We start from the raw sequence: 20,856 nt of genomic DNA, 5'->3' as shown, positions 1-20,856 counted from the left end.
TTTGTAATCACAAGCTTCCTGTATCAGTGAGTCAGTTTCTGTTTCGCGTATACACTTATTTGTGCTATTTTTTTAGATTCTACATATAAGTCCTGTCATATAGTATTTGTCTTTCTCTGTTCTACTTGTTTCACCTAGCATAACATTCTCTAGTTCCATCCATGTTGCTGCAAATGACAGTATTTCCCTCTTTTTTTTATAGCTGAGTAATATTCCATGGTGTGTGTGTGTGTTTATGTATGTGTATATATATTTTATATATATCTTTGCTTACCAGGCATCAGGAACGGTGTGAAGGACTTGACTGCAAAGGGGCAGGAGGTAACATTTTGGTGATGGAATGTGCTCTCTATCTTGATTGAGGTTGTAGTTACAAAATTGTATCCCTTTGCCAAATCTCATCACTTAAAGTGATGGATTTTATTCTATGTCGTAATTGTTTCCTATTGCTCCGTAACCAATTATTGCACACTTAGGGGCTTAAAAACCACACAAATTTATTACCTTCAGTTCTGGAGAAGTCCAAAATGGACCTTACAGCACTAAAAGCAAGGTATCGGCAGGGCTGCACTCCTTATGAAGACTCCAGAGGAGAATACATTTCCTTACCTTTTCCAGCCTCTTGAGGCTGCCCATAGTCCTTGGCTCAGGGCACTGTTCCTCTATCTGTAAAGCCCAACATCACCAAGCTGAATCTTGGCTGTGCTACCACTTCTCTGGTTCTCTCTTCCTGCTCTGTGAATCCACCAGAAATCCATGGTAATCTCCCTATTTTAACATCAGCTGATTAGCAACCTTAATTCCATCTGAAACTTTAATTTCATTTTGCCCTGTAATCTCACACATGCACAGGTTCTGGGGGTTAGGATGTGGACATCACTGGGGACTATCATTCTGCCACGTAAGTATATTCTATCTCTGTAAGGATACATTTTTTAATTGGTAGAATGAGAATTGGAGAGGCTTCATATAAATAACCAGAATTCTGCTTTCTGGTAAATCAGATCTGGCCACACCAGGCTCCTATAGCTGCATGGCTAAATCTGTTGCAGCTGAGTAGCTGCCAACCCTCTAGAGGGGGCACAGACTCTCTCACTTGCTTTGGTCCTTTCTTGCCAGCTTCACCCATTTACATCACCTGCTTGGTTACAAAGATAATGACGTTGACCATCTCAGTCTTCGACGGTAAGTCAAATGAAACCAAGACTCTTCTGAATCTTCACACCTTATCTTCTCTTCTTGCCCCAACCCTCCACCAAACCCATCAGGCTGATCTATTAACGTGTAACATCATTTGTATGTTGAAGAACACAGTGGAATTCAGAGTGGCCCCAGCAAGGCTGAACTCCCAAATCTGTCACAGTATTTGAGAAAGGGATGTTGTGACCCCACAGGCTGAAACAGCAAAGATGAGAAGCAAAGCTTGGATTCAGGATTCTCCATTGTTACCCAAGAACAGATGGTTCCCTACACTCCCACCTTGGCCTAGAAGCATCCCTGGCTTCCAGCATGGGGCCAGGCACAGCGTAGATGCACAAAAAAATATTTGCCACCCTCAAAGGGCAGTGATCCAGTTCATCAAGTAATTTAACTGGAAGCTAAATTTCAGTCTGTTTAGTGGTGTGATGGGGGCAAAGTCCTGGGATCCATTTCTTTGTAGAATAACTTAGACTTACACACACACACAAATGCATTGGTTCCATGCTCCTCAACTGATTTCCTAACCCTTGTCAATCATCTCATGAAGATATGGTTTGAATTGGTGATAAGACAGGACAAGGGAATATACAGATGGCTGAAACAGCTCATTCTCTTACTACTACTGGAATGAACAACCAGCAAGAGTGTTTCCTAGTTAGGAAGCTTATTTGGTTAAGATCTATAGTAACAATCCCACCCAGCTTTAGCCCACACTATTTTCTTTCACCAGATCTTGCCCCTTTAATTTTGCCAGATTTAGAATCTGACCACTCCATGTCCCCATCACACAGTTCTCAGGCTGCTTTCCAGCCTCTTTGCAAGTGTCTTCCCAAAGCCCCAGGGTTGCTTTTCGTCCTATACACTCCACACTATTATGGGCAGCACAGCTCAAGAGTCTGCTGAGGAATAAGCGTAAGAATGAGGAATAAGTGGACAACACAACTCAGTCTGGCATCATCTGTAGAAACCTGCTCCAGTGTTACATAAAAGATCAGGCACTTCCTAAAGAAGAAGCATATTCCAAACTTGAGAAGAATCCCTTTAGGAATTATTTAGAGTCCCCGATTGTGCCTTCAACATCAAACTGTCCTCTTAACAAGCTATTCTTCTAACAAGCTATTCTAGGCAATAATTGTGTATCTTACAGAATTAGTTACATAGGCATAAGCTCACTGTGGTCCAGTTGTGCTGAATGGCCACATTTGCTAAGATGCTACAACTGTGTCTTTAACTGGGATTGCCTTGAGACCCTCTGAAAGCAACTCAGAGCAAATCTAAGCTCGATTTTCACAGAGAGACAGCTGCATACAATATAAATACCAAATCAGCCCATAAGAGAATAGAAACTTCCAGGTCATTCAGCCCCATTGCCTCTTCTGGGAGGTTACGTAAAAATCAAAGTTAGGCTTATTCCCTACAAATGAAAGAATATTGCACTTGTAGGAAACAGATGGGCAGCTCTACAGCCTTTCACCTTAACAATCTGAGCAAGTGAAGGGAGTATGCCTTCTGGGGACCCCAAAATGCAGATGGCAGGAAAATGATGTCCAGGTTCTGCTGCTTGTACCCTAAGAGATCAGGGTAGCCTTCTCTATCTTTTCACAGAACTGTAAACATCTCTTGCCCTCGAAGCCATTTCAATATTATTGATGGAAATCTGGGGAATGATCATAGGCTCAAAGAAGGAACATTTTAATGATGAGGACAATGTTTATGTCCCTCCAGGTGAAGGTTAATTTAGAAGCACAGCAGTTAGTTACCAAGACTTGGTAATGGTGCTAATTGAAAGCCTTGGATAAAAGACCTAATTAGGATAATAGCAAATTGAGCCCAGTAAGGGTATTTTCAGGACAGCTCTTTTCAAAGACACACACACATGCATACATTTTGTCTGGTTCAGAATATAGAAACCTGCAGAGAAGTGGGGGGGGGTGGAATTCTTACGGAGCCATAAGGCTATCATTAAGATCTTATTTTAGAGAAAAAAGATCAGTGTTCCACAGTTAAGTTTTGTGGTAGGTAATTAATAAAAAAAAAATAAGAAAAAAAAATCCAATGCCTTCAAGGGGAGGGTGCTTTTGGTAGCTGGAAGGCCCTTTTTTTGCTAAGACCACAATGGGTACCACTATGAACTGAACTGTCTCCCCCAAATGCATGTTACAGCCCTCGCCCCTAGTGTGACTGGATCTGGAGACAGGGCCTTTAGGGCATAACTGAGGTTACAGGAGGTCGTAAGGGTAGGGCTCCAGTTGGATATAAGAAGAGGAAGACAGAGAGATCCTCCTCTCTCTCTTCCATGTGAGAACACAGCAAGAAGACAGCCAGGAAGAGAGTCCTCAACTAGAAACTGAATCAACTGGCACCTTGATCTTGGACTTCCCAGCTTTCAGACTCTGAGAAAATTTCTGTACTTATCAATGGTATTTTCTCATGGCAGCCTGAGCAGAGCAACACTGGTAAAGCATCCAAGCCTGGAGCTGGAAGCTGGGCAGAGCTGGATTCCTCTGCTTAAGAAGAGAGAGTGGGGTGGGCAACGCAGTTAGATTCCTGGAGGAGGGAGACAGAAGCCAGTGAAGTCGAATGCTGTGTGCGGAGGGAGGGAGAGAAGACATAATGTAGCCTTTGCAGGAAACATGAAGGTCAAATGAGGATTTATGAAGTTGTAGGATAAAAGGTATGTGGTGTAAAAACCTCTTCTGTCTCTATGACATTTTCAGTAAGATAATTTTTAAAATAACAGAACTCTGAGTGTGATTGGTTTTTCTTATGGCAAATAATGGAGGCTTAGGGCTTTAGAATGATTGGCAAGGGGAGGTGGTGACACCATCACTTGGATAGATGTGGGGATGGATGGTTGCCATATGGGCCACATATGCACGCTGCAGAGACCTTAAACACAATTCCAAATAACCCTCTGGGTTGCTCCTTGAGAATGCTTCAGAGCTTTGTCACGTCTGGAGAACATTTTGAAGAAATGAGAATCAGAAGACTGGTTCTAATCTCCAATCTTCCATTTTCTGCATGACTTTGGGAAATGACCATGTTTCTATGCAACAGGCTCTCCATTCCAAAAATGGGAATAACACTTACTGTTGCTTTTGTGCCCAAGATTATTAGAATCAGGAAGATATATGTGAAAATGCCCTTCAAAAAAGTAGTACTAATTTTGTTTTCTGCTTTTTATTTTGAAATAGAGTCACAAGAAGTTGCAAAGATAGTACAGAGAGATCCCAGGTGCCGAGATCCTCAGTGCTTAGAAATGATGAGGTCTTACATAACTGCAGTACACCACCCAGAGCAGGAAAATGACAGGGGTGCAATGTGTGTGTTTAGTCCTTTGTCATTTTATCACGTGTGGATTTACTGTAACCACCTGCAATCCAGGCACTGTTCCACCAACACAGTGGTCTCTGGGGGCAACTCCACCATAGTCACCCTTGCTTCTCTTCTCCTCCACCCCGAACCCCCGCCAGCCATCAATCTGCTCTCTATTGCTATCTCTGTCGTTTCCAGAATGTTCTATCTGTATACCTCTTGAGATGGGCTTTTTCACTCAGTAAAGTGCCCTTGAGGTCTATACAAGCTGTTGTATCGAACGTTCATTTCCTTTTATTGCTGAGTAGAATTCTATGGCAGACATTTTAGTTATTTCCGGTTTGGGGCTATTACAGATAAAAGTGTTATTAAGAACCACATACAAGTTTCTGTGTGGACATAAATCTTCATTTCTCTGGGATGAATGCTCAGGAGTGCAACTGTAGGTTGTATGTTAGGTATGTCTTTTTTTTTTTTTTTTTTAAATAAGAAACCACCAAATCATTTTCCAGAGTGGTGACACTATTTTGTGTTCCCACCAGCAATACATGAGACATACAGTGCCTCTTAATCCTCACCAGCATTTGGTATTGCTATTAATTTTTTAAGCTAATTTTTATACTATAGAATGTATTCACTATTCCTTTTCAAGACAAACCTTAACATCAACAGCTCTTGGAGGAGGAACTATCTATAGTAAATGAAACCAATTTTTCTGTTTTTATTTGTTGTACATATAGGCACCACTATCTCTACTGGATATCAGGTTTTCCAGGATTTGTGGAAGACACAGTCTGCTAGTCAGGCTGGGATTCACGTTTGCTTTGGGGAGGACGCAGGGGTCTGGTCACCTGTGATCTAAGGACTGGGGGAGTCTGGATCGCTGAAATGCTGCTGTGAGCTGGTGTTGAGATGAGTTAAGGCCGTGGGACCCAAGGCCACGATCGGAGCATTGAGATGAGTTATAGCCGTGGGACCCAAGGCCACGATCAGAGCATGTTTGTAGTATGCGGTAAATAATTGATCCACGCATGCGTCAATTATATAAGATTTAGAACAAAGAAAATAGAAGTACGCATGTGCTAGAGATGTTCTGTAAGCCTGATGAACAAAGAAACTCAGACTGCGCATGTGCTGACAGAAAACAGATAAAAGCAGGACAGGTGCATCATAGGGTGCACCTCCCTGTGGCAATAAAGTGTTGTTAACCCCATGGTGTCTCCGGTTGAAGTCTGTCCAGCAGTATGGCAACTCCTCGTGCATTTTTTCGTTTGGGCCGCTCACCTCCTAGAACCCCACATCAGCCTCCCTCGGCTGACAGCTGCACAAGACTCACCTGTCCACAGCTCTCTAGAGCCTTGTACCTACATTTTCTGGTAACCAACATTTAAAGGCCACACACTAGACCTAGAGATTATCATGCTAAGTGAAGTCAGATAGAGGAAGAAAAATACATATGATATCACTTATATGTGGACTCTTAAAAAAAAATGGCCCAAATCAACTTATTTACAAAACAGAAACAGATTCACATACATAGAAAACATATTTAAGGTTACCAGGGGAGGAAGGCTGGGGCGAGGGGGAAGGATAAATTAAAAGTTTGGGATTTGCAGATATATGCTACTATATATAAAACAGATAAACAACAAGGTCCTACTGTTTAACACAGGAAACTATATTCAGTATCTTGTAAAAACCTATAATGATAAAGATTATATTTATATATATATATATATATATATATATATATATATATAATCACTATGCTGCACACCAGAAACTAACACAACATTGTAAATCAACTATACTTCAATAAAAAAACAGGATTAAAATTTTAAATAAAGGCTACACACTAGACCAAACTATACCCACCTTCATATGGCCCCAGATTCTCCTCCTGACAAACATTACATGTGTGCCAAGCACCTTACCTGAGTGAGGGCCTGGGATACCTTGTCTGTCACATGTTGGTAATTACGATTTACTAACAGCAGGTGGTACCACTAAAGATTGCATCTTGCAAAGAAAACACCTCCCTCCCGTGACTTTTGAAGAATAATCAAACCAATACCAAAGCTCCCTGGTGCACCGGAAGCTGAAGCTGTGTACTTTGAGCTAATTTTTCTTAGATTGTAAGTGTTCTCTTTAGGTCCAAGTGCTCGAATTTTGAGTTTGCTGACGGCCCTGCCAACCACTAGAGGAAGGGATTCCCTTGGTTCCTGCTCTTTTCTAAGCTCCATTCTCCAGCTTTCCCAACCATTCTATGAGCTACTCACTGGCCTTTCAATAAACTTCTGCTCTGGTTAAGTTAGCTGGAGTTGCTTTCTATTACCTGCATCCAAAAACTAATATAAAAGGGCCAGATTTAAACTTCAGGTTATAAAATCCATGAATATCCTTCCAAGATTTTCCAGAGGAAGAGTGAAATGATGCAGTGGAGATGGCTAGTTGTCCTGCAGTATCCACTCTATCCTGAATTGTATTCCTGCTGTTTGGAATAGGAGATGCTATCCATTTCCAAGATGTTCTTGCAGCCAGGTGAGGTCATGTGCTGATGTTCTGGCCAATGAGATTTGAGCAGATTTGTGTGGGACTTCCAGGGAGATTCCTCATGGGAGTACAGACACAACCTTTTTCACCCTTCCTGGTTTGTGCTGCCAAGATTGTGGCCCTCCTGGTTCGAATGTGCTAAGAATGGTGGACTGTGAGATAAAAGGAATTGGGACCTCTGATGATGACCATGGAGCTACCATCTCCACCCCAGACTGCCTCCATCCAGGCTTCTTTTATGTGACAGAAAACAAATTTCTATCTTATTTATGCCTGTTTTTTTTTTTTTTCTTTTCTATCCAGTCAATCCTAATCTTAACTCATACAGATGGTAAAGAAATGGAAGGTGAGATTCTGGGAAGAACCTAGGGTCTACTGGTTTCCTAGGATTCAGAAGAAAGCATTCATTGATTTCCAGCTTCTAGGCTCACCCCTACTTCAAAATTATGGTAGCTACTAGACCTGTCAATAGGTGGTGTGACTTACTATGCTAATACGGAGTGATAACTGTATTTTGAAACAACTGGTTTCATTTATCCTATTTATTTCATTTTTTGCATTTAAAAGCATTATTCTGAAAGGAGGTCTGTAGGCTTCACCTGACTACCTGATGGATAGATGGCAAACCCCAGCTCTGCTGTGTCATCCAGCAGCCTTAGCAGCACAGAAGCCTCAGTTCTTCACATCTTCACAAGCAGGAAAACTGCCATATATTTAAAGCCCATTTCTCCACTTCCAAGATCATGTGTGTAAGATGTGAAAGTTAGTAAGGAAAACCTCAACTAAAATTAGAGTCAGGAAGGCATGTAAAGGGAGCTCTCACACATTATCACTTCCCATCATTTGCTTGCGCTTGCCTCCATTTGCACGCCCCTTCCTTTTTGGTAATACAAGGAAGAAGGGTACCTTGTATCACCAAACAGGAAGAAGCCTACTTTACTATCCAGAGGGAAGATTTTCCTCGCCTAGCAACAGCCCAGCCAATGAGAAGGGCCACAGCTCAACCAATAAGAAGCCATCATCACCCTGAACTCTCACTTTCTTCCAATAAACTTTCCTTTGGAACAGCCCCTCCCAACTCCCCTCTTCTGTCCATAAAAATACTCCCCTCCTTTGTCCTCTGGATTTGCCAGTGGTCTGCCAGAGTTTGCATTTCCCCAATTGCAATTCCTCTGGCAATAACCGAATTTTCCTAGTAAGATAGTTATTTTTATTATGAAAGCTGACAAAAATAATGTGCCTGGTACAATGACTTGGACATAGAAGGGTCTCAACAGATAACTGATACGCCTTCCTTTCCTGGAAGTGTTAAGACTTTAGCCCCATGGTGACAGGCTTGATGCACAATAGGAGAAGCAGGACCTCTGAGTTCACTATACGGACCACAAAGGTCAGCGTGAGAATGTCAAAAAGCACTTCCCAGAACCGTGCAGAACTCTCGATCCGTCAAGGAAGTAGACACTCAAGGAAGTAGACACGTCTTTTGGGTCAGTGGCAGTGGGCAGGTGTGTTGGGGGTGGAGGGGCTATTTGCACCCAAGCTGATAAACATGTTTTCCCCAGGTGATGCACCTAGGATGAGGAGAGAGACGGGAGGGCTGGGGGTGGGACAGCTGGCTTGTGGCTAAATTTAAGAATTCAAGACTTCTGAAATACTTGCTTCTGGGTACCATGAACAACAAAACACACTCACTACAAGAAATGGCCACTTACACTATGATAATGCCTTTTTGATCACACATCCATTTCTGAAGCCCTTAAAGACTTTATCATTACTATTATTATTTTTTGGCTGATGTATTTTATGACTACATGGGAAAACCGAGCCATGGAGTGGAGGAAATCTGAGCCCAAGGGTCATTTTGTTAAAATGAAAGATGGATTGAGCCTCAAATGGACAAATTAAGAAATCATATTGGTGTACACTGAGGTACCAAAGTGATTCCCTTTGCAATGTCTTACTCAGACACCTGAGCACAAAATCATCAGGGCCTGTGACATTCAGTGAAGTATGGCAAAGCTGGCCAGCACAGTTGGGGCCGCCTGGTGCCTGCCTGCCTGTCCTGGCTGGGCTGGTGCGTGGGCCCCAGCTCTCATTTCAGCACCCCTCCCCCGCCGTCCTGGAGAGGGCACAGAACCCTGTGGCATGCCTTACAAGTTCCATGCCTGTGCCTTTCCCCCTTTTAGCCATCTCCAACACCTTCAAATGATAAGTGAACAGTTAAGAAAACATAGTTAGGAAAAGGTGAGTAAAATCTTTTTAATATTATAGTTCCTTCTTCCTTCCCCCAACCTCAACTTAGTCCCACCTGTGGAAAGAAGACTATACATAATGAATACTCGTGTCAGGCACTGAGCTGAATAACTGCTTTATGTGTATAGTCCTTTAGTACAGCAACCTGTTATGGGTATTATGCCCATTTTATAGATGAGGAAACTGAGGGCCAGAGAGCCTAAGTAACTGTTTCAAAGGTGACAAAGCTAGAGAATGGCAGAGCTGGCTTGGAACAGGGCCTGTCATATCTAAGCCCATGCCATTAACCACTCCACTGACTGCCCGTGTCCAGACTGTGGGACAGCTTGCTGCTGACACCGAGCTTGGCTCTGGGGATGTCCATGTAACCTGCAGGTCAGCTGGTGATGTATGCCAGCAGGTTAGGGCCATCAGACTCCTGTTCTTTCTATCTAGGGAGAGGCACCATGGCTTTTAAAATGGGACTTTATATAGGATGTGCCATTTGATTATTAATTCATCCAACAAATAAGTGAATGGAAGACTCTGATTCACTGGGTTGCAAGTAATCAAGGTTTTATGATATTATTTTTTCCTTGATTCTCTCTTACTATCTTTTTTTTTTTTCCCTGTTTTTCATTTCTCTGATTCCTCTGACCTCACCCTCTAGGTGAGGGTTACGCATTTTACGCATTTTAGCTCATTCTACCTCTTTTTCTGTAGCTGAGCTCACACTGGGCTGCCCTGACAGAGTCCTGGCATCCCACGAGGGATACGAACCTGAAAGCAAAAACAGCTCCCAGTTTTGAGCACTAATTATGAACTAGGAGCTCTAACATGATCATTACATTAAATCCCAAATGCTGACGTAGGAAATGCAGCTGGGGGAGAGGAACGGTCCTGAAAAGCTCGAGAAAGCTCACGCACCCAGAAGCAGTAGGGCTGAGACTCACAGTCAGCCATCACTGGCGCCTCCTGCCTTGGCCACAGTGTCTTCCTTCTTGTGAGCAAAATGTACATAGTCTTCCCTGTTTCCTTCTTCCACCAGACAGCTATCTTACCATCCCCTCCTCCCTTCATCCCAGTTTCACCATCAGGGAGAAGAAATGCATTAGCTTCGCACATCTTGTAACTAAAGGAAGTAGAAGACATCTGATAATTCGGACAGCCTGGGGCAAATGTCTGTTTTTAAGCCCAGACATCACACTGTTGCTGGAGAGAGATGGGGATGGGATGGGCTCGGGTTTCATGGGCACCTCCAGCTTGGCCCGGAGAGGTCTGCAGCGAAGGGTGGGAGATGGAGGTGGTAGGGCTGCTCTAACGCTGAGCCTGGCCCCGTGTGCTGCGGGCTTTAAGAGCTGAGGCATTTGTGCTGCACCAAGAGCCTTCCCACGTGGCTAACTGAACCTCCCCGCTGCACACTGTCGTGCACAGGGCAACACCTCATCTGAAGCACGGAAGAATTTAAAAGAAAATGACGACAGAGGGTTTAATGGAGCAGAGAGCACTGTAATCTGGCAGCAGTGCCAAAGCCTGGGGCTAAATGAAAGCTCTCAGCCAAGGAGGAAAGTGCCTGTGATTCAGCTCCCGGTCGCAGTTTCCCCTTAAGGCACTGTGGCTTCCATTAAACTCGGAAGTGTCCTGATTAAAAGAGGGTGTGGGGGAGGGGAGAAAGGCTGAAGGTCAACCTTTGCAGCTGTGCCATCTGTTCCCAGACACTGTGCTTGTTCTTTTGTGAACTGGAAGCGAGTCTCCACGCTGGGTCAGAAGTCACAGGCTTGAGAAGAGGTGTGGGGTCAAGAGGAAGCACACTTTCAAACACCTGCTCTCAGGTGCTGCAGGCACCTGAGCTTTGAGGCAAGGGCGTGTTCTGGGTGGGCTTCTCTCCTGCCCTCCCTCGCTTTGGGGGGACTGCTGTTTGCCACAGGGTTGAGAAACAGTCCAGAAGCTCCTGGCTAGAAGGATCTGGTCACAAAGGAGGTGATGGCGAGGGACGGTGCCTGGTCTGGTGACATCTGCTTCCTAAGGTCTTGTTGGAGTGGGAACCTTCAGATGTTGCTGACCATCTGTCTCCAGGGAAGGGTTCAGCCCCAAGAGCAGTAATGTGAAATTAAAGCACATTGCTCCTGGATGCTGGTGTGGGCAGGCAGGCAGGCAGGCCAGGTGCATCCAAGGTCCATCAGGAACTCCTGGCACAGTCCACGTCTTCATTCGCCAGCCCCTGCAGCAATCCAAACACCTTTTCTGGAAATTGTATCTAACTTCCTAATCCTTCCAGGTTTCTTTTCAATATCCTCAGTGACCGGTGCAAGGTCTATTTTGCATCAGAAGACTGTCTGGAGCCAGAATTCAGGTCTCATGGTGTCAGGCTCAGGCTTTGGGCACTGGCTGCGCAGCTACAAATGCAGAAAGGTGATGCCCAGAAACACACAAGAGCACTTGCTTTCCCCACAACTATATGGATCATTTATCCCTTTACCTTCTTGCCATGTGGGTGCCAATTATTGATTCCTTCCCTCCAGAGAAAATCCTACTATCAGTGTGAGAAGGGCCAGTAACTGGCTCTGAGCCACTTTATTAAGCCCTGAATTCCTTCCCTGCTGGGTGAAAATTCAATACACTGTATAGGAGGCAGAGCTCAGAGGTTTCCTGAACGAAAGAGGATGGGGAGGCAAGGACCTGCATGCTCCTACTGTTTCTGTGGGCTGTGGCATCCTTTATACCCTGCAAAATTTCAGAGGGAAAAGAGAGAGCTTCTCATTTTTTTAGGGGCTGTAGGGCAAGTGGACGGACTTTTAACTCTTCATCTAGTTTAAGTCAAGTAAAAAAGATGTGTCATTGGAAAGAAGAGATATTTAGATGGCCACGTTACTTTTTAAGTGTGATTCTGAACTGGATGAACAGAAAAGCCCTTTAGCCTAGTTGAAACCAGTAATACTGAAACTCACACACTGACCGAGTAAGTCAGCCGTGCAGGTCAGGTTTGTGCTTTGCTCCCGTTCACAGCTGCCCTGTATCTGTACGATGAAGTCCCAGGGCTTCGGGGGTCACCCACTGGGAGAAGTACAGAGCTGACACATCTCAATCCAGGCTGCACATGAGAACCACTGGAGAGCTTTAAAAATGATTGGCGCTGAGTCCACAGCACAGAGAAACTGATTCAACTGACCTAGGGTAGGACCCAGGCATGGCTATGTTCAGGGGGTGGGGGAAGTGGTAAACTCCTATTAGCAAGTGCTTATGAAAAAGTGTAACTTCCACACAGTGACATGCACAAATCTTGAGCGCCCAGCTAAAGGAATTTTTATGCATAAACACTCCTGAAACCCATCCCCTTCTGACTACCAAACAGAATGTCATCATCCCCCAGGAGTGTCAGCACAAGACTTTTTCAATTAAACTCTTTAATTTTAAAAATCTTCAAGTTGCAAGAGTATAACAATGAACTCAGCATGGGTATTTTAAAACTCTCCCCTGTGATTCTAACATGCAGGCAGACTGACAGCAGTAATTTGCTGTTTTTGTCACGCTTCTGGCCATGGAAAGCCTTCAGGAAAGCATGGGCATAAGGTTTTAATTTTCTGTTACTGATTTCTTAACCTGGTCATTACTGCTTCCTTCGAGATAGAAATTAATGTCAGCCCCAGACACACTTAATTTTGTTGCACTTGGATTGTCTTTATAACTTTTCATCCATTGCTTATGATTCATAAACTCTCTCTTTCCGGCTATATATGATTTCAGTGGCTCTTTCTGCTATAAATAAGAATATCTTGTATGTGCTTGGGAAAAACAAAGGTAGAGATCATGCTAATATTTTGTGGGTTGGCCGCTGACTGTTGGTGGGCAGGGCCACAGACAAAACCTGGTGTCCTGCACAGGGTTCCTCGTGGTTCGAGGGCAGGGATATGAGAAAGGCAGGGGACTGAGAAGCCGAATACCGACCGAGGAAACAAAAACAAAAGGAATCATGTCCAGATCTGGTGGAAATGCGCAGAGGCCAACCTGAGTTATGAGTTAAGGGGGGCCTGCGGGAGATTCTGAGATATGATGGGAAGGGAGGACCAGGGAGGGGATGGTAATAAAGCCAGGAGCCACGAAGCTGTGCTTTCACCAGAGGCTGAGACACAGAACACAGCAGCCTCAGAAGGAACCCAGCTGCCCAGGACAGCTGCCAGGGTCTGCCCTGTGTGAGGACCTGGAAGGGATGGCCGGGGGCGAACCTGCAACTGTGACCACCTGGAAGAGGTACCTTATTTTAAGTTGCACAAAAGCTGCCTACGGACTCGCAGAGGCTCTGGGGGCCAGTCCTGGGTACAGCTGGGCTCTGCCAAGACCCTGTATCTCCTTTTTGTCTCCCGATACACAGTTCCAAGAAGCAATTCCTTACATGGCAGCTAAGTGACTTTTCCCCCCGGAACAGTGAGTGGAATGGAGCAGCAGTTAGACGCCGCCATACAGGGGAAGGTTCTGACGGTGGCTGAGATCCTCAGGTCCCAGACAGAGGAGGAGAATCTCCTTCAATTCCTTGGATTTGGGCAGAAGACAGGACTCATGGTGGATATAGGTAACTGCCTGTAGGGAGGGCATCTCTAGCCCAGAAGTGACCAAAGATTCTAACATGGGGAACCCATCACACTCAAATGTTTGGCAAAGACAAGTTCTCTTCAGGTCCAGTAGCCCATTTCTTATGTCTTGTGGTTTTTTTTTTTTTTTTTTTTTTGGTTGTTGTGGTTAAATACAATTTTGGTTTGCATAGGAATTTTTAAGTTTATTAAAAGAAAGAGTGTGACAACATGAATTTTGTAGCTCAGCATGTAAAAGAAACCACAATGCATCAGCACGCTGCAGTCTGCCTTGTCTTTGATTTTAGCAATGAGTTAAATTCACCGAAAGTTGTTTTCTAACAGAACTATGCTTTATAATGAAAAGTTGCTCTGTTCTTTAAAAAGAAAAAAGCAGGAAGATAGAAAATGAGCAAAGTGAAGTTTTGAAATCTAATTTTTTAAATTGATCAGATTTTAGCTAGAACAAAGAGTGAGTTTTTGAAGTCATGGTGGTTTTAATTTATATAGTATTCATACTTTGCCAACTTCAGCCTGTTTGTGTACACACACACACACACACACATACACAAATATAACCAGAACACACCCCCACCTTCCTTCTATATTGACTTCAATTCCTAGATTCTGTTAACTAATCCCAGCATCTCATTGTTTGTGGGTAAAGCAAGTAGGAGCTTGTAGCTTCTGAGAGGACGAGTACTGCCCAGAACATGAAACCTTCAAGTATCTGAACAGTAAGTGCTTGGGAGAAACTGAGGGGATCTGCAGAGCAAGGACGGTAGAGTCACCTCTTAAGTTCTGCAAACTGATGGTCCATGACAAGTCAGGATTCTTCCTGCTCCCATCCCAGTTCTGAGCTGCCAGAACAAGTGGGGCTGACATGGGCTGAGCCTTGGACTAAGCCAGAGCAGACAACTAAAGGCACCCGTGTGTGTGCCTGATGCGTATGAGTTAAATTCACTCAAGGTTTCAAGAACAACTGTAAGTCATGTTGTCTTATATGCTGCTTATGATCTGCGTATCCTCTGACCTCCACTTACATGGAGACCCCAGAGCTGACAGCACAAAGGAAACAAATGAAAGCAATGGCTTTAAAAACAGCAAAATGCAACAGTATCTGGCAAGGATCTGGCACACTCTTATCTTCCACAAATCTCCGTATGGGGGACGGTACGGGAGAAGGTCCTAGACATTACAAAAAGGAGAAACAGACGATGACAGTGTTGTTCTCAAATCAGCATTTATGAGAGAGGGAAGGGATGCGAACGGAGGCTGAAATAAAACAAGGTGACCGCGCGGCTGGTGCGAGGCCAGCCTCTTACCATAGTGCGGGATGATGGCCCAGGCCATGGCGGAGGCGTAGATGCCGCCGATCATCCAGAACATGCATAGCCAGCTCAGATGCTCGCCCCGCTTCTCTCGGGCCAGCACTTCCGCAAAGTAGGAGAACACGGTGGGAATGGCTCCTCCAATCCTGCCAAGAGGTACAGAGGATACATGAAATCAGGGCCTGTACAGCCTGAACCACAAAGCACAGAGCAAAAGCAAGTTCTAGGCACCCATGCTCGCCTTCTATCCCAGTGTATCAAGGAATACGTATTTTCTATCATTTAGTAACTTTAATCTTAGAGCCTCCAGGTTGGTTTGTTTGGTTTTTTTTTTTTTTTTTGTAAACAAAGTTTATCCTAGGAAGAGCAACTAACTGAGAGATAAAATCATTTTAAAATTTACATGTATGTACTGCACTTGAACCTGCAATTAAGCTATGTTACCAAACGGTGGCAGTAGTGCCCTACTCATGTGCTTTATAGAGCTTTGCTTAAGATCTCCATGGACTTTATGTTCCTTGTTAAATGCTCTACATATTTATAAAAAATTGTAATATTGGGTATAATCTAGGAATATTTTAATTAACACATTTTTGAAAAAGAGATACTATGATTATGCCCTGTCCATGACATGGGAACTTTGGAGGGCTGTCTGCAACTTATACTTCCTACCCCACAGCATTGGTCCTGGAGCCCAATGTGGCTGATGTGTTCACAAACACAAGACCAACAGGGTTGCTTCCCAGACTTGCGCAGGTCCCACCCCATCCAGCAGATACTGCTGAATGAGTACATGTGGAAAAGGCACTGGGAGAATCAGATAAAGAGCTGTTGGTTAGGATACCAATACTATAATGCTTCCTTCCAGGCAGGATGATTGTAAGAAATACTGACTGATCTCTGGATAGAGGATATGAACAGTAACCTCTATTCAGGTTAAGGGTTCTCAAATGATGGCCTGTGGAATCCAAATTTTGTTCATTCTAGGGAGATGGGCTATGGATCGCATCAGAATTTCAAATTTGTCTTGACCACCCAGTTTTAAGAGCCACTGCCTAAGAAAGTAAGGTAGTATGAGGGAAAATTACTATCATCCCAAACAATATGTGATTTCTTAAAATATACATTTTAAAAAATGTGCAACAATAGAAGTGAGTTGCAAAGACAACATCTAGTGAAACAGTTTTTAAAATATGTACTGATTCCTTTATGTCCCAATTTCTGTAAGGAAAATTGCAATTGACATTTCATGTAAATTTGATGTCAAGGAGCAACGCATATACTTCTCCATTTAGCAATAACTGATTTCCTTAGAGCCTTTGATATGATAAAGAAGTACTGGCAGTGACTTTAGCAAATGCAGTTAAGAGAAAGGCCGTATTTGTAGCAAACTAGATGCACCAAATGAACAACGTCACTGCATCTACTCGTAGGTCGCAGCACGGCACCGTTTCACGAGTTTGCCCCAGTTTATAGAGATGCGGTAGTTACCTTCTGCTGGATCTGGGCAGACCACTTAGACCAGTGTATTTTAATCTGTAGGCTATGAATTAATTTAGTTACTGTAAACAGCATTTTAAACAGCATTTCCCAATTGAAATGGGATGGACCTAGAGATTATCTACTAAGTGAAGTAAGCCAGACAAAGAAAGGCATATATCCCATGATATCACTTACATGTGGAATATTTAAACAATGAGACAAATGAACTTATTTACAAAACAGAAAGAGACTCAATGACATAGAAAACAAACTTATGGTTACTAGAGGCAAAGTAGGGGAGGGATAAATTAGAAGTTCGGGATTAGAGGATACAAACTACTATATGTAAAATAGATAACAACGCTCTATTGTATAGCACAGGGAACTGTATTCAATAGAGTTGTAAAACTTATAATAGGTTATTACAGGTTAATAGCCTATATTGAAACCTATAATGAAAAGTTAACCTTATAATAACCTATAATGAAAAAATATGAAAAAGACTATGTGCATATATATATATATGTATAACTGAATCATTGTGTTCTACACCAAAACTAACGTATTGTAAATCAACTATACTTCAATTAAAAAAACTGAAATAGAGATGAAAATATCTGAGTGACACTCAAGTAATAAAGATAAGTATCATGTCATGAAACTTTTCTGTTATAAACATATTTATAATGTATATTTGCATATGTATATATGTGAGCATAGATATATAATTATTATGTAAATACATATGTATATAAAAATGTATTGTGTTTCTTAGTAAGAGCTGCTATTCAAAGAGTTTTAAAAAATAACTAATTTAAAGCACCTCTATCTGTTCCTCTGGGCTATGAACGCAACGGTTCTTCCTAAAATCCCTGTAAGTATGACTCCACATGACTTCAGATGCAGCGCATGGGAATTCAGCACCATCACACCAGGGGTAGCCAGCCAGGTCCAAGTCCATCAACCAGACCCTCAAACAGGAAACAGACGCGTGTGGTGGGCAGTCAGAGCTGGTGCTACAGCACAGCACATCAGCTCACAGTTCTCTGCCTGGCTTCTTGAGGACCCCATACCATGCATGGGCAGCTAGCTGAATTTAAAAATTCAACAAAGTTTTGAACAGACTTGAAATGGTCTCATTACAATACAGTTTTAATGGGAAGGAAAGCCTCTCTGTCATAAATCATTTAACGCTTCTCCTTTTGTCATTTCATGTGAAGAATCTGTTTCTCTGCACCGTAAAGTCCCAGATCCCTAATCTGTGCCTTCATTTCTCAATGCATAGAAAGAGTCTCAGTTTCTCCTGATTTTTCACATCCTAATTAATGTTTCATCAGGATATTGGACATCTTGCATGTAAGAGCTATAACTCATACATCGTGAAGGCACAATTGTGTGTCAAGATATGCCAGGCCGCTCTGAACCAAGATGAATGTACTCCAGGGTGGCTAAAATGGCAAGTGGGAGATTGTAGACTTGCTTGTTCGTTTTAAACAAATCACTGTTGCATAAAAGAACTCCAACTTTCAGGGGCTTTTAAGCAATCCAGCTGGTTTTGATTCAAAGCTTCTTTTTTAAAGTGGTTATTTTTGCATGGATGCCTCTCAATATCTATAAAGCGGACTACAAGGAACTCTAAAATCAAGGGATAAATGAAGAAAGAGGGAGGGAGTCTATTTAAATCCCTTGCAAAGTCCTTCAGACTCAGAGACTTAAAAAACAATCCAAGCATTCACATTTCTCATTGTAGGCTCATCGTCTATTTTGGGGAAAATATTACTCCTCAACTTACTGTGATGTCCTTCAAGCAGAGAAAAAACATTATGGCGTGCTATATAATATTACGAGTATTTCATGCCCCATCAGAGTGCTTTGACACTGTTTACACTAGAACAAAGGCTCTTTGAAGCTGAAGACTACATTGTATTCATCTTTGAACCTCCTTTACCTGGCCCTGGGCATGCACTAAGTGTTTACTCAGAGGAACTGAGTTTTACGAAGACTCTCCAGTGATGGAGGCGGGATTCCAAGCCTCCTGAAGTAATCTGCTCTGATGACCTAAACATCTCCAGTGAATGGAAACATACATCTTACATCCTCGGCAAACGTGACCTGAAGTGTTGGAGGCGCTGGAATGGCAGTTCTGAGAGCAACAGAGCCCCCAGAGAGTTCTTGAATTGCTCTGTGTCTCAGCTGTCCCTCTCCATCACCAAATCTTATTTTTAAAGTTTCCTGTTACTACTCTACCTCCATATTTTGTGTGAGGGGCTAATTCATTTCCTTATTTGTTTTACTGTACTGAGATACAGTTTCTGAGAATACTTGAAGAGATAAAAATATTTAAATGGCTGTTCTCAAATTCCCATGTATCAGTGGTTATTAGATAGGGCTGATTTTGCTTCCCCTCTCAGCAGACATGTGACAATGTCTGGAGACATTTTTAGTTGTCACAACTCAGAGGATGCCATTGGCAAATAGTGGGTAGAGGCCAGCCAGGCACACTGCTGAAAATCCTACAGTATTCAAGGCAGCACCTCCCAACAAAGAATCATCCAGCCCCAAATATTAATAGTGCTCAGGCTGAGCAACTCTTGCAATGGAGACTTACTATGGAAAATATAACACTTTATATTTAAAAGTTAGAATACAAGTCATAAAATGGTTATCTTTTATATTACCTGATAGGTAACACATGCCTAAATGCAGTTGACATGGAGACCTTTTTATGGTTCATTACATAATGATGTTAGCTACTGCTGAAATTTGCTCAAGTTCATCTTTGATGGAATATTTACATAGATGAAGCAATTAGATCAGGGTGGTTTATAAAAATTTTTTCTCACAATCAGATATTAAGTCTATCTTCTTAGCTGCCATAAAGGATCAGATCTTAATTATCCAGGGTAATAGCAGACTCAAAGGCAATAATAATTGAAATCCATGCCCTATTATAGGTAGAAAGTAACTAAATTGACACAAATGAAATAGAATGTTGATATCTGGAATTTCAGAGTTGGAGCTATTCCCTAAGTAATATTAAGTTTTTACAACTTTAATTATAGATATATTAAAAAAGTAAAAAAAAAAAATCTGTATTAAAACACACTACTAGAATAAGTTGGGACCCCTCCACCACCCAGTGCATGTGTGTGTGCACATGTATGGGGACACACACAATACATACCTCAAAAGGTCTGCAGTACTTTTTGCAATACTCAATTCTAGGCATCGAGTAAATAGCATGAAACATATTTAGTTTCCTCAATAATAGACAAATTCATGAATGAGATGTTGCATACGGCAAAAAGCATATCGGCTTTTACAGACAAAATTTCTCCACAGTTGGGAACATGGGACACATACGTTGAATCAGTTTAGCACAGCGGATGAAGCACAATGCCAAACATGACTGCACAAACCTCGCTGGAAAACTGGGAGGCCCGACTGTCTTAGGTCTGCAAATTTCACAGCCACACCTCATGTTCCCCGAGTCCCGATGCAGCTCAGTGGTGGACGGTGTTTGCACCTCATCACACTGATGCGTGCTGACTGAGGCAAAGGTGGGGAGAGGTTTAGGTTTCTTCAGTGAAGGAGGGAGGTTGTAGATAAAAGGGCTAATCCTACTTAAAATGGATCGACTGATGTATGACATTTAGGGGAGAAATTATAGAATGACAACTTCTTGTCCTAAGGAGGGATTCTACTGAATAATTCTGTTCTGCTTTAATTTTCCAGTGAGCAGGTAAAGAAGAGTAATCTCCTTGTAACTTATTTCACCATGTGATTGTCAGCTAGTCCATTACCTCAGCCTTCCATTTCCACTGGGAAATGGGGTATTAGGTGAGACTATAATTAAGGAGGAAGTTGAATAACCACTGTAAATACATGTTTCATACAGATAGTAAGCAGGGGGCAGAGTCCACAAGAGCTGACTCTGGTGGGTTTATTACAACAAGTATTAAGCATTTATAAAGAGACTAGTGAATGGTGTAATCTATGTTGGGAATCACAATTACAAATAACTTGCATGAAAAATATCCTTTTAATCCTTACTCAGAATCAAGGAGGAAGGAAGACATGAACTGCCAGACAAGTTGGACACCAATTCAGAACCAACTCATTATGATACAAATTGGACCCAGGAATGAACAATCAAAGCAGCAGCCCCAAAGATGGAA

At 42.7% G+C, this 20,856-nt stretch overlaps 1 protein-coding gene across 1 annotated transcript in view; it reads right to left on the bottom strand.

Annotated features, from left to right (window-relative positions):
- SV2C (synaptic vesicle glycoprotein 2C) overlaps positions 1–20,856 on the bottom strand; it is a 196,281-nt gene that overhangs the window by 77,155 nt on the left and 98,270 nt on the right. The window contains exon 4 of the mRNA XM_031446878.2: positions 15,191–15,342. Coding sequence (XP_031302738.2) covers positions 15,191–15,342 — 152 coding nt within the window. The remainder of the gene's footprint in view (positions 1–15,190; positions 15,343–20,856) is intronic.

The sequence above is a fragment of the Camelus dromedarius genome, chromosome 3 (genome assembly GCF_036321535.1).
Source record: "Camelus dromedarius isolate mCamDro1 chromosome 3, mCamDro1.pat, whole genome shotgun sequence".
In the NCBI taxonomy this organism is placed as follows: domain Eukaryota; kingdom Metazoa; phylum Chordata; class Mammalia; order Artiodactyla; family Camelidae; genus Camelus; species Camelus dromedarius.
Note: the sequence above shows the minus strand (reverse complement) of the source record. Positions and strands in the feature narration are given on the sequence as shown.